This window comes from Xenopus laevis, chromosome 1S, assembly GCF_017654675.1.
Source record: "Xenopus laevis strain J_2021 chromosome 1S, Xenopus_laevis_v10.1, whole genome shotgun sequence".
In the NCBI taxonomy this organism is placed as follows: domain Eukaryota; kingdom Metazoa; phylum Chordata; class Amphibia; order Anura; family Pipidae; genus Xenopus; species Xenopus laevis.
Window position 1 is genome coordinate 201,112,154 of NC_054372.1, and position 13,946 is coordinate 201,126,099.

Genomic DNA, 13,946 nt, shown 5'->3' on the forward strand with positions numbered 1-13,946 from the left:
AGCTAAGGGCCCAGTACTGAACATTAGGGAGATTGGGGCCTGCGAGTGCCTTATTGATACCCTGGACCCTTGAACAGTAGCAGGGTATACCCCAATGTTTCTATCATATCTAACTTTTATAGTAAGCGGGCCCCAGCTGAGGTCATTAAGGGAGATTTGGGTGAGGTTTATTTATACCCTCACCACTGGAACCAGGCAGACGTTACACCCAATTTTCTTATTATCTGTAACCCTTTATAGCTAAGGGCCCAGTCTGAAGGTCCATTAGGGGGAGTAGGCGTGACAAGTGTATTGTACCCGGTACCTCCCTACGAAACTATAGCAGTGACTTTACCCCTTTCTATATATCCTGCAACCTCTGTTATGAGCTAAGGGGCCCAGTCTGATAAGGTCTTCAGGGGAGATTGCAGCACCTGACAAGTGTTTTATTGTACCTGAGTACCCCTGGAACTATCAGCAGCCCGCGTGACACCCCAATGTTCTAATATATCTGAACCTTGTAGCTGAAGAGCATTCATAACTCCGTTGAGTATCATGCACTTTCATATTTATAAAGTGTCGAGCAAGTACTCTGGCAACTTTTCACTTTGATTTTTATATATAACTAGTCTTCCTATAAATTAACATCATTTATCAGGATACAAGGTTTATTAACTAATTTACATGAGTGTGCGTGCTGATCACTATGATTAAGGAAGACTGGTTTTTTTGAGCACTATTGAGCGACTAAGGTAAATGTTAAGTGTGTAGGGTGTCCAGGCTTGTGTGTTGGTCTTCTTTGACGCAGCACTCATTGTTCGTGCAGAGAAATGTCTCACTGCTGTGAGTTCCATTCAGAATTCAATCCCAAAACCCTCATAGAGTTCAGCAGGTCCACAGCTCGTGAACCAGGTAGTTCACGTAACAGTGCTGCACTTGTATTGTTATAATTGTGTTTGAAACACATGTTACTGTATAACAAAACTCCACACGTGAACTGCGGAACTCTTATGGAGTTTTTCGGGATTAAATTGTTGTACTTCGGTTTGATTCCACCTGGAAGGATTATTGAAAATAGGGGACACATCTCTCCTGCTATAACTAAACTACTGTGTAAAGAGCACGACAAGCTTCTCGGACGGTTTTATTGTTTTATTTTGAATATTACAGACTCTCTACAAGGTTTGGCAATGACAGTTAAAAAGCTACAGTAGCAAGATGACAGTAGCAGAGGAGAATTATTACTGACAATTGATATATGAGGAATTATTGAAGAATGTAAGTTGTACGTCCATGTGTTGATATTTACTCAGCTCATGTCTCTTCTCCATCAGAAATCAAAACATGATTAGGGTTGGAGCGTGACCAACCATGTTGTTAGTCCTCCTGGCTTCTCATCCTGTGTCTCCTGCATGCTGCTAGTATTGGCCTTGCCCGACTCACAATGACAGAAGTATCTTGTTATGGCCACATGGGCCTGTAGCTAAACCTTACACGGGTCTAACAGGGACTAGGCACATTAATGGGCCGAGAATAAAGACTCACAGATAAAACAGTTGAATATCGCTGCACTATAGCAGTTGGCGCAGAATTCAGCTCACAATGTGATGCACCTGTGAAATGTTCTGTCACTGGCCTAGAACTTTGGCTCTCCTATTGACATCTGGCCTGCTATTATCCAACATCACAAGATCTTGTCCTCAGCTCGAATATCATGGACCCAATAATAATATTTGTGCTGTTCTTAGCAGCACCCACGCAGCTGGCTGGGGAGAACAAGACAACATCTCACAATGTGGCCCTTCCTGCCACAATAAACAGGTACAGGTAAGTGCCTACCTTGTTCCCCAGTAGCCCATAGCTGGGACACCCGTGTATTGGGCTGCTCATATCTTAATATCAGAGTCAGATCCACTATACAGACACCATGGGGAGAATTTGGGTGCCTCTATCTTGATTATAGAGACAGATATCACTATACAGAACACCCATGGGAGAAGTTTGGGTCGCTATCTTAATATTGAAACACGATTTTCACTAGTTACAGGAACACCCCATGGGGAAAATCTGCGTGGACTCTATCTAATATGAAGACAGATCACTATCCAGGTACACCCAGGGGAGAAGTTTGGAGTTGCTCCTAATCTTAATATAGAGTCAGAGTCACTATACAGTACACCCATGGGAGAAAGTTGACTGCTCTATCTTAATATTGAGCACAATCTTATAACAGGGACACCATGGGCAGAAAGTTTTGGGTCTCTATCTTAATATTGAGACAGAGTCATTATACAGGGACACCCATGGGGAGAAGTTTGGGTGCTCTATCTTAATATTGAGACAGAGTCATTATACAGGGACACCCATGGGGAGAAGTTTGGGTGCTCTATCTTAATATAGAGTCAGAGTAACTATACAGGGACACCCATGGGGAGAAGTTTGGGTGATCTATCTTAATATAGAGTCAGAGTAACTATACAGGGACACCCATGGGGAGAAGTTTGGGTGCTCTATCTTAATATTGAGGCAGAGTCACTATACAGGGACACCCATGGGGAGAAGTTTGGGTGCTCTATCTTAATATTGAGGCAGAGTCACTATACAGGGACACCCATGGGGAGAAGTTTGGGTGCTCTATCTTAATATTGAGGCAGAGTCACTATACAGGGACACCCATGGGGAGAAGTTTGGGTGCTCTATCTTAATATTGAGACAGAGTCATTATACAGGGACACCCATGGGGAGAAGTTTGGGTGCTCTATCTTAATATAGAGTCAGAGTCACTATACAGGGACACCCATGGGGAGAAGTTTGGGTGCTCTATCTTAATATAGAGTCAGAGTAACTATACAGGGACACCCATGGGGAGAAGTTTGGGTGCTCTATCTTAATATAGAGTCAGAGTCACTATACAGGGACACCCATGGGGAGAAGTTTGGGTGCTCTATCTTAATATAGAGTCAGAGTAACTATACAGGGACACCCATGGGGAGAAGTTTGGGTGCTCTATCTTAATATAGAGTCAGAGTAACTATACAGGGACACCCATGGGGAGAAGTTTGGGTGCTCTATCTTGATATAGAGTCAGATTGACTATACAGGGACACCCATGGGGAAAAGTTTGGGTGCTGTGTTGGGCTATTGAGAATCTATAGGGGGAATTCACAAACGTGTCGGGAACGAAAAAATTTCTTTAAAATGTCGTAGAAAGTGTCGTAGACACAGCCGACAAATTCACAGAGCATTTCTCCGCCAATTTTCCGACATGTGCGACACTTTTGAATTAGTGTAGTTAAAAGTGGGCGTGGTTTTTCGGCGCATCTTTTCCCGACATTTTTATGAATTACTCGTAAACTCATTTTTTTTACCGACAATTTTTCAGACACTTTAGACTCTCCAAAATGAAAATGACGGTCAAATTGTCTTTTGAAAAGTCTTGGTAAATGTCGTTTGTACCATGAAAAGATAAACGAGATTTTAGAAAATTGTCGGACTTACGAGACATTCAGAGACGGTAACATCTGCCTTTGTGAATTTGCCGTTCGTACGACATTTTACGAATTTGTTGACCGCCACTTCTGGGGTGACTTATTTTACCGACACTTTTGTGAATTCCCCCCAAAGTCTCTCCTCACAGAGTTTGTGGCCCTTGGTTTCTCCATGAACTTGACCCACAGGCACATGAATGTGTTTATAGAACAGCCACTAGGGATGTCGCGGACTGTTCGCCCGCGAACTAATTCGCGCGAACATCAACTGTTCGCGTCCGCCAAATGTTCGCGAACGAAGCGCGACGTTCGCCAATTTGGGTTCGCCTTAGCTGGCGCTTATTTTTGCCCTCTCACCCCAGACCAGCAGATACATGGCAGCCAATCAGGAAGCTCTCCCTCCTGGACCACCCCCACACCCCCTGGACCACTCCCCTTCCATATATAAACTGAAGCCCTGCAGCGTTTTTTTCATTCTGCCTGTGTGTGCTTGGAAGAGCTAGTGTAGGGAGAGAGCTGTTAGTGATTTGAGGGACAGTTGATAGTAAGTTTGCTGGCTAGTAATCTACTTGATACTGCTCTGTATTGGAGGGACAGAACTCTGCAGGGATTTGAGGGACAGTGAGTTTAGGTTAGTTAGCTTTGCTGGCTAGTAATCTACCTTCTACTGCAGTGCTCTGTATGTAGCTGCTGTGGGCACTGATCTCTTCTGATCTCTCATCTGCTGACTGCTGTAATAACCCAATAGTCCTTGTAAGGACTGCTTTTATTTTCTTTTTTGTTTTTTTACTTTGCTACTGTAAGAGCCCAGTGCTATTAGTCTAGCTGTGTTGGGGAGTGGGACTGGTGTGCTACTCCTCCTAGTAGTTCAGCACCAACCAGAGTAATTTTTTTTTAATATACATATATATATTTTTTTATTTTACTTATCTTACTGTTCTTTAACGTGTCCAGTGCTGTTTGCTGTTCTTCATAGTAGTGCACCAATAGTAGTGCACTTGCAGGCATTATTTGCCCAGTGTATTCTTCAAACAACGACCACCTAGCTGTGTGAGCTTGTTCACATTCTGTCTAAATATCAATAATAATACCGTCTCTAGAAACACCACCCGAGTGACGTTTTTCAGGCAGCAATAATATATTCCGTATCCACTGCTGTAGTAGTGTATACGTTGACCTTGTAGGCCTTGTTTGCCCAGTGTGTTCTTCTTCTTCTTCATTTTCAAACAACTCCCATCTAGCTCTGTGAGCTTGTTCACATTCTGTCTAAATATCAATAATAATACCGTCTCCAGAAACACCACCTGAGTTGTTGTTGTTTTTGTTTTAAAAATAATGCCAGGCAAAGGCAGGCCGCCACGCAGAGGCACTAGGGGCCGTGCTGCTATGCTATCCTGTGGCCCTAGGAAATTGCCCAGTTTTAAAAAGGCAATGACCCTGAACTCCCAAAATGCTGAAGAGGTAGTTGACTGGCTTACACAGCACACCCCATCCTCTACCGTTTCAACATCCTCATCCTCCTCTGCTATGGGCACCCCACGTAACACTTCCTCCACCACCGGCGCCCCTTCTTCACTGGAGTCAGAGGAGTTATTTTCACATGAGTTTCTTGAACTGAGTGATGCGCAACCATTATTGGCAGAAGAAGATGAAGGAGATGAGGACATTACACCAGATTTAATTCTGGCAGAGAACACAACAGAGATGGACATAATGAGTGATGAGGAGGTCCCCGCTGCTGCTTCCTTCTGTGAGCTGTTAGAAGAAATTGATGCATCTGAGGAGAATGATGATGAGGAGATTGATGTTTTGTGGGTGCCCAGTAGAAGAGAGCAAGAGGAGCATAGTTCAGATGGAGAGACGGAGAGTCAGAGAGGCAGGAGGAGAATAAGACTTAGAAGAAGCAGGGAGGACAGCTCGCAGGGAACAGTAGGGCAACAACATGTATTGGCACCTGTGGTCAGCCGGCCAACGCACCCGCCATTGCCGCCAACTTCTACTGTTACCGCCAGATTGCCAGCTTCAAATAGGTCAGCAGGGAGGGATTTTTTTAATGTGTGTGCCTCTGACAAAAGCGTTGTAATTTGCAATGAGTGCAGTCAGAAACTGAGTCTTGGGAAGCCCAACAGCCACATAGGTACAACTTCTATGCGAAGGCACATGAGCGGCAAGCACAAAGCACTATGGGAGCAACACCTCAAAGGCAACAGGCAAACTAAAAGCCACCCTCCTTCTGGTCCAGCATCTTACTGCTCTACCTCTGCTCTCCTTGACCCGTCTGAACCACCCTCCACTCCGCCTTCCACCTTGACCACCAGTTCCCATTCCCAGTCATCTGCCCCCAGCCAAGTTTCTGTGAAGGCCATGTTTGAGCGTAAGAAGCTAATGTCTGTGAGTCACCCCCTTGCCCGGCGTCTGACAGCTGGCTTGTCTGCACTCTTAGCCCGTCAGCTTTTACCATACCAGCTGGTGGACTCTGAGGCCTTCCGCAAATTTGTAGCAATTGGGACACCGCAGTGGAAGGTACCCAGCCGCAATTTTTTTTTCAAAAAATGGAATACCACACCTGTACCACCATGTGCAGAGCCAAGTCACCGCATCTCTGTCACTTAGTGTTGGGCCAAAGGTCCATATGACTACTGACGCATGGTCCTCCAAGCATGGTCAGGGCAGGTATGTCACCTACACTGCCCACTGGGTGAACTTGGTAATGGCTGGGAAGCAGGGAATGGGTAGCTCAACAACAACAGTGGAGTTGGTGTCACCGCCACGGATTGCACGCGGTTCTGCCACCACCTCTACTCCTCCTTCGCTCTCTACCTCGTCTTCTTCCTCTTCTTCGTCCTCTGCTGCTGGGTCCTCCTCCTCCACACCTGTGCACCCCCAGCTCCCCCTAGGCTTTTCGACGTGCCAGGTACGCCGTTGTCATGCTGTCTTGGGGATGACGTGCCTGGAAAGCAAAAACCATACCGGATCTGTACTCCTGTCATCTCTGCAGTCACAGGCCGATCGGTGGCTGACCCCACACCAACTGAAGATCGGAAAAGTGGTGTGTGACAATGGAAGCAATCTGTTGGCAGCACTGAGACTGGGCAATTTAACACATGTGCCCTGCATGGCACATGTTCTGAATTTAATAGTCCAACGTTTTGTCTCGAAGTACCCAGGATTCCAGGACGTTCTCAGGCAGTCCAGGAAGGTGTCGGCCCATTTCAGACGTTCCTACACAGCCATGGCACGCCTTGCTGACATTCAGCAGCGGTACAACATGCCAGTCAGGCGTTTAATTTGCGACAGCCAGACTCGCTGGAATTCAACGCTCCTTATGTTGGAACGTCTGCTGCAACAACAAAGAGCCGTCAACGAATACCTGTTTGAACTGGGTGGTAGGACTGGATCTGCACAGCTGGGGATTTTTTTCCCCCGTTACTGGGTGCTTATGCGCGATGCCTGCAGGCTCATGCGCCCTTTTGAAGAGGTTACAAACATGGTCAGTCGCACCGAAGGCACCATCAGCGACCTAATACCCTTCGCTTTCTTCCTGGAGCGTGCCGTGCGACGAGTGACAGATGAGGCTGTAGACCAGCGTGACGAGGAGCTGGAAGCGCACGATTTCTGGTCGGAATCACCAGAACGAGCCCAGGCACCTGCTGCAACGCAGGGAGAGGTGCCAGAAGTGGAGTCAGAGGAGGAAGGTGGCTTTGTGGAGGAGGAGGACCAACAGGAGCAGGCTTCCCAGGGGCTGGTGGTGACCTTTTGGGGACCCCTGGTCTTGTACGTGGCTGGGGGGAGGAGACCGTGGATGATGCAGTCCTTGATAACGAGGAAGCGGAGATGGATAGCTCTGCATCCAACCTTGTGAGAATGGGGTCTTTCATGCTGTCATGCCTGTTGAAGGACCCCCGTATCAAGAGGCTTAAGAAGAAGGACCTGTACTGGGTCGCGACTCTACTAGACCCTCGGTACAAGCATAAAGTGGCAGAAATGTTACCAACGTACCACAAGTCTGAAAGGATGCTGCATTTACAAACCAGCCTGCAAAACATGTTGTACAATGCTTTTAAGGGTGATGTCACTTCAGGAACTCATCAACATTCCAGGGGCAGAGGTGCCAGTAATCCTGCCACGAGCACACCTGCAAGGACAAAGCCCTTGGCCAGTCTGTAACGTCAGACATGCAAATGTTTTTCTGTCCAAGGCAGCGCCACAACCCTTCTGGATCCACCCTCAAAGAACGCCTCGACCGGCAGGTAGCGGACTACCTGGCATTAACTGCAGATATCGACACTCTGAGGAGCGATGAACCCCTGGACTACTGGGTGCGCAGGCTTGATCTGTGGCCAGAGCTGTCACAATTTGCCATGAACCTCTTGTCTTGCCCAGCCTCAAGTGTGCTCTCAGAAAGGACCTTCAGTGCAGCAGGAGGGATTGTAACTGAGAAGAGAACTCGCCTAGGTCACAAAAGTGTCGATTACCTGACCTTTATTAAAATGAATGAGGGGTGGATCTCGGAGGGTTACTGCACGCCGGAAGACTTGTTCTGAGTTTCTGACTCCCCATGCAGCTGTCCTTCTCTGCACGCCTCATGACTCCACATACAGCTGTCCTTTAGCGTCCTCCTCCCTCCACCACCGTTACAAACTAGGGTGCAAACCCTACTGGTTTCATTTGAATCCAGGTAAATCCTGAGTTTTTCTGGCCTCTGTGCTTCAGTGGCTGCGACAAATTTTTTTTATATTTTCAGAATTTATATGGCATATTTTTTCTGGCCTCTGTGCTTCAGTGGCTGCGACAAAAAAAACATAATTTTTCAGGAAAGTACACATGCCTAATTTTTCAGGGTTCTGCAACAGTGGCAAAATCGCATCTTTTATGGTCACCGCAGGTGATCAATAAAGTAGACCAAAACTGGGCCCACACTGCAGAATCAGTGTTTTTTGGTTCACTTCACTGTACATTGAATTACCTCTGCCTGACCGTGCACGTGCGCACAAGCACGGTGACTGCTAAACACACCACTACAGAAATATTGCCACCAACAGGACGAACATCCTAGAGGTGACAAGCTCAACTAGTAATTAACAACTATTATTTGCTCACTTGACGGTATCATTCATAAAAATTGTTACAAAGTATATTATTTGCACCTGTTAGCTGTTCTGAGCTCTCTGCCAAAAGCTAATTAAGTTAGAAACTGGATTTTTTCTGGCTGTTCAGTGCAGAGAAAAGAGGGACTTTCCAGTACAAAAGAGGGACAGGGGGTTGAGTGGTCAAAAGAGGGACAGTTGGGAGGTATGCAAGTGCCACCTAGCTGTGTGAGCTTTTTCACATTCTGTCTAAATAACAATAATAATTCCGTGTCCGTAAACATCACCTGAGTGATGTTTTTACAGCAGCAATAATATATTCCGTATCCACTACTGTATACGTTGCCCTTGCAGGCATTGTTTGCCCAGTCTTTAACCAAGTGCCACCTAGCTGTGTGAGCTTTTTCACATTCCGTGTCCAGAAACATCACCTGAGTGACGTAGTGGGATTTCTGCCCTTTACAGCACAAAACGCAGCGCTGTGTCAACAATGGATTTTTCAGATACATTTTTGCCCTTGATCCCCCTCTGGCATGCCACTGTCCAGGTCATTGCACCCTTCAAACAACTTTAAAATCATTTTTCTGGCCAGAAATGTCTTTTCTAGCTTTTAAAATTCGCCTTCCCATTGAAGTCTATGGGGTTCGTGAACATTTTTTCCGACGTTAGCTACATCCCTATTGGATAGACCCGAAAAGTCATAAAGTAACACTGCCACAGGTAACACTACATATAATAAGAATCCTTTGGGGTAACACAGGACAACACTGTGTAAAATCCTTTGTTTTGGGGGCTATTGAATTATACCCTATGTATAAATGCCTCTATCCCCCAGGGAACAAGTGTTGTTAAGGGGTGCAAAGCTGAGGTCATAAGTGCTACTCACCCCATCCAATCAGCAACTTTAAATATAAATATAGAAAAATGGTTTATATGGGTAATTCCAAAGGTGTTGTGTGTTGCTATTGGCTCCTGTTATTTTTATATTGCCAAAAAGTCACACATCACACTACCCAAATTATTGATCAGTCCCTGCCCCAATGGATCCCTATCAGGCCCAGACTGACAATCTATGGGTTCTGGTAAATGACAGAGGTGCTGCTGTAAGATGCCATAGACATTCACTGTTTATTGGGCTGGTGGGGCCTGATTGGGCCTCTGTCTACTTGAAATGCCAGGGCCTATTTTGACTCCCAATCCAAACCTGGTTCCTTTTCCATTCCCATCAGTCTCTGTCCCAGTGAGCTTACAATCTAAGGTCCCTATCACATTCCCATCAGTCTCTGTCCCAGTGAGCTTACAATCTAAGGTCCCTATCACATTCTCATCAGTGCCTGTCCCAGTAAGCTTGCAATCTAAGGTCCCTATCACATTCCCATCAGTTCCTGCCCCAGTGAGCTTACAATCTAAGGTCCCTATCACATTCCCATCAGTCTCTGTCCCAGTGAGCTTACAATCTAAGGTCCCTATCACATTCCCATCAGTCCCTGCCCCAGTGAGCTTACAATCTAAGGTCCTTATCACATTTCCATCAGTCCCTGACGCAGTGAGTTTACAATCTAAGGTTCCTATCATATTCCCATCAGTCCCTGCCCCAGTGAGCTTACAATCTAAGGTCCTTATCACATTCCCATCAGTCCCTGCCCCAGTGAGCTCACAATCTAAGGTCTCTTTCATATTCCCATCAGTCCCTGCCACAGTGAGCTTACAATCTAAGGTGCCTATCACATTCCCATCAGTTCCTGCCCCAGTAAGCTTACAATCTAAGGTGTATATCACATTCACATCACTCCCTGCCCCAATGAGCTTACAATCTACATTACTTTGTCTGGTAGAGGAAAAGATCTATCTACAAGGATACAAATAGAATTGATTGAAAAGGGGGGTCTGACTTACATCAGTAGGTACAATTTAATAAAGAAAGCAAAAGAACACCCCTTATTTATCAATTGTTAGTACTGTGTTTCTATTGAAAAGGTCTTGATAAAATATATTACACAAGGCTGGCAGACTTGGGTTAGTGTTGTGAAGAGCCAATTAACCTTCCTTTATGTGTTTGGGGTGTGGGTGCTTCTGTTTTGCACCTCTGTCCTGTTGTTCCTACTCATTATATCTCATTCCCTCCCCAGTTCCTATGAGATAATCATCAGCAGGGGATGGAACGGGAGCTTGAGTCCTTTCTGCAGCAGTTACAGCAGCACAAGATACAACTGCAGCCATACCCCGAGTCTGTACACGGCACTGCTACTCCCAGCTGAGAATGTTACAGGGAGTAGGAGTCTGACCCTCGGGGATGGGCTGCACTATGGCAGCTTCTACAATGCTCCCCTGAGCCCACATCAGAACTACACGGTGTACCTGAGAGTCACCAGCACATGGAAGCAGGTAGTTTTGGAACTTTCAGCCCCCCCCCAATGAAAAACCAGGGGTCACCAATATTTTGTGAGCATCACAGCCCTCCCCCATAGTCACAGGGTCTATCTCCTCTGGAGACTGGAGACAAGTGACCCCATTACTGCAACACTGACTCAATGGTACATGTAGTCAGAACCAGCAGTACAGAATAGAGAAAGGGACAGATACAATGGCGGTTAAGGTGGCCATACGTGTAAAGCGGGAGATGAGCTGATCAATATTGGCAGAAGATTTGGATATCGCTCGGCTCATCAGTTGGGCTCCTTGTAACATTCTGATTGGGGCCTTGAAGGGACCTGAACATCGGCCATTGTTACTGCTGAATCATCAGATACAGATAGAATTCTATTGTTTTTATATGTTTTTATATGTATTTATTCAGCTCTACACGTGTGTATTGAAATGAATGATCTTTTATGGAAACATTGTAATTGTAACGTGTATGGCACCTTTACACTATAAACCCAGTGAGGATGGAAACGAAATTTAGAAGGTGATTAGAATTAGATTTGACTGAATTAGACAATATTCTCATTAGGAAATGTTTGTCACCAAATCTACATCTGATCTGAGCTGAGAGGATTGAGGACTGGGGTCTCTCTGATCTCTCTTCATCTTTTTCTTCTTTATAAAGATATAAAACTATGAGTAACCATGGAGTAGTGTCAATAATAATGTCCCAAACGTAAAGATCCCCAATAAACATCAGAGAGAAACATTACACTGTGGGGCACATTTACTATTGGTCGATATCAAGGGTTAATAACCCTTGATATTCGACCTTCGGAGTTAAATCCTTCAACTTTGAATATCGAAGTCGAAGGATTTAGCGCAATTCGTTCAATCAAACGATTGAAGGAAAAACCATTCGATCGAACGATTAAATCCTTCGAATTGAACGATACGAAGGTTTTAATCCATCGATCAAACGATTTTCCTTCGATCAGAAATTGGCAAGAAACCCTATAGGAACCTTCCCCATAGGCTAACATTGGTGCTCGGTAGGTTTTAGGTGGAGAAGTAGGGGGTCGAAGTTTTTTTTAAAGAGACAGTACTTTGACTATCGAATGGTCGAATAGTCGAACGATTTTTAGTTTGAATCATTCGATTCGTAGTCGAAGTAGCCAATTCGATGGTCTAAGTAGCCAAAAAATACTTTGAAATTCGAAGTATTTTTTATTCTAACCCTTCACTCGAGCTAAGTAAATGTGCCCCTGTGTGTCTCGGTTAGGGAATCCACTATTTGGGATTTGGCCAAATCCTTTGTGAAAGATTTGACCGCATACCGAACCGAATCTGAATATTAATTTGCATATGCAAATTAGGGGCAGGGAAGGAAAAAGTGTAAACATTTTTTTCACTTCCTTGTTTTGTGATAAAAAGTCACATGATTTCCCTCCCCCATCACTAATTTACATATCCAAATTAGGATTCAGTTCGGCCAGACACAAGGATTCGGCCGCATCCGAATTCTGCTGAAAAAGGACGAATCCTGAGCGAATCCCGAATCAAATCCAGTATTCGGCGCATCCCTAGTCTCTGTGAATCCTCTTGTAACTCGCTCCTCCCTGGAGTAAGGGGCAGCAATTAGAATTACAACTCCACTTCTGTTGGGCTTTAAAGGGCAACTGAACTTCCATTAGATAATTTGTTGATTTAAAATGATTTGGGAAATATCAGTTTTTATCAGCGTGTGTGAAATGGAGAAAAACGGAGATCATAATGTTCTCTATGAATTGATGTTTCCTTGTTCTTTGACAGGTGAATAAATCCTCCTGCACCAGATTTGATCCCTTCCTCAGTAAGTTGCACCTCTACATTCTCCCAGTCTACTCACAGGCCTAAATATTCATATGGAAAAACAATACAAATCTTAAAAAATAAGACCTATAATGTGGTGAGTTGCAGTTCAGCAACAGTCTTTAATATGCAGCAACAGAGATGAATATCCACAGCGGACAATTTTATAAAACAGATTATACGGGAGGATATTATTAGGCTAATATTAGAGACCTCTTTGTAAGCAGTGTAAAAGCTTCAGGAGAAAGAAAGAGGCTGATGTTCTTCTGCTTAGGAATAAAATTAGAAACCTTTCTCACATCTTTCCTAATAGAAGAACATCAGCCTCTTTCTTTCTCCTGACAACTTCCTTGACTACTTGCTGGTCAGACTGGTGGGAAACTGACCAGCAGGTGGCGCTGTTGTAACAAAATTCATTCATATTAACAGCACATGTATCCCTTAATATCTTGGAATAAATACAAAATAAATAATGAATGTAAAGGACAAAAGTGCTTAGAATAGCCCCCTCATCAGTTTTACATTCAGTTATTTTAAAGGTTTACTTACCCTTTAATGCTTACAATTACACACTTTAAGGCTATAAGTTGTTTACTAGCAGTAAGGACAACAGATATTACAATTTATAGTTAATATATTAAAAGGTATATTAGTGAATGAGACACTGTACATTAAAATCATCACAATATAAAATAAAAGGGAAAAACATAGAAAACCTGTACTTATACCTACAGTATACTAAATATAGACTTTCCTGGTTCTGGGGGCAAGGGGAAACCAATGGGATGAACTCTCAACAAAAACTGCTCCTCCAAAACAAATTTAGTTTTTGGGCAGAAGAGCTGACAATCTATTACAGATAAAGGGCATCAAGTAACTAGATAGGTAGTGGCAGAGCAGTTTGAGTGTTTTTATAACCTCTTGTGAGTATGATCAGGAGTAAGAATATAATGACGATATATGGAACATAGAGAGAAATGATATAATATATATTGACCGGTCATTGTTTTTGGTACTAGTTCCCTACAGACCAATATCTGTGTGACTTGCCCCACTGCCCACATATTCCTGACACCCCCAGTATCAAACCCAGTCATGTTTGGACTCCTTTGGAAGCTAATATTGTACTGAACCCATGAGCAGTTTGTAATACAGTCGGTACAACAGGTATGGGGGT

The 13,946-nt window shown here is 44.5% G+C and overlaps 1 protein-coding gene across 1 annotated transcript in view; it reads left to right on the top strand.

Annotated features, from left to right (window-relative positions):
- Positions 1-13,946, top strand: part of LOC121399218 (receptor-type tyrosine-protein phosphatase alpha-like) — a 39,190-nt gene that overhangs the window by 3,693 nt on the left and 21,551 nt on the right. The window contains exons 2-3 of the mRNA XM_041579293.1: positions 10,511-10,939; positions 12,731-12,770. Coding sequence (XP_041435227.1) covers positions 10,511-10,939; positions 12,731-12,770 — 469 coding nt within the window. The remainder of the gene's footprint in view (positions 1-10,510; positions 10,940-12,730; positions 12,771-13,946) is intronic.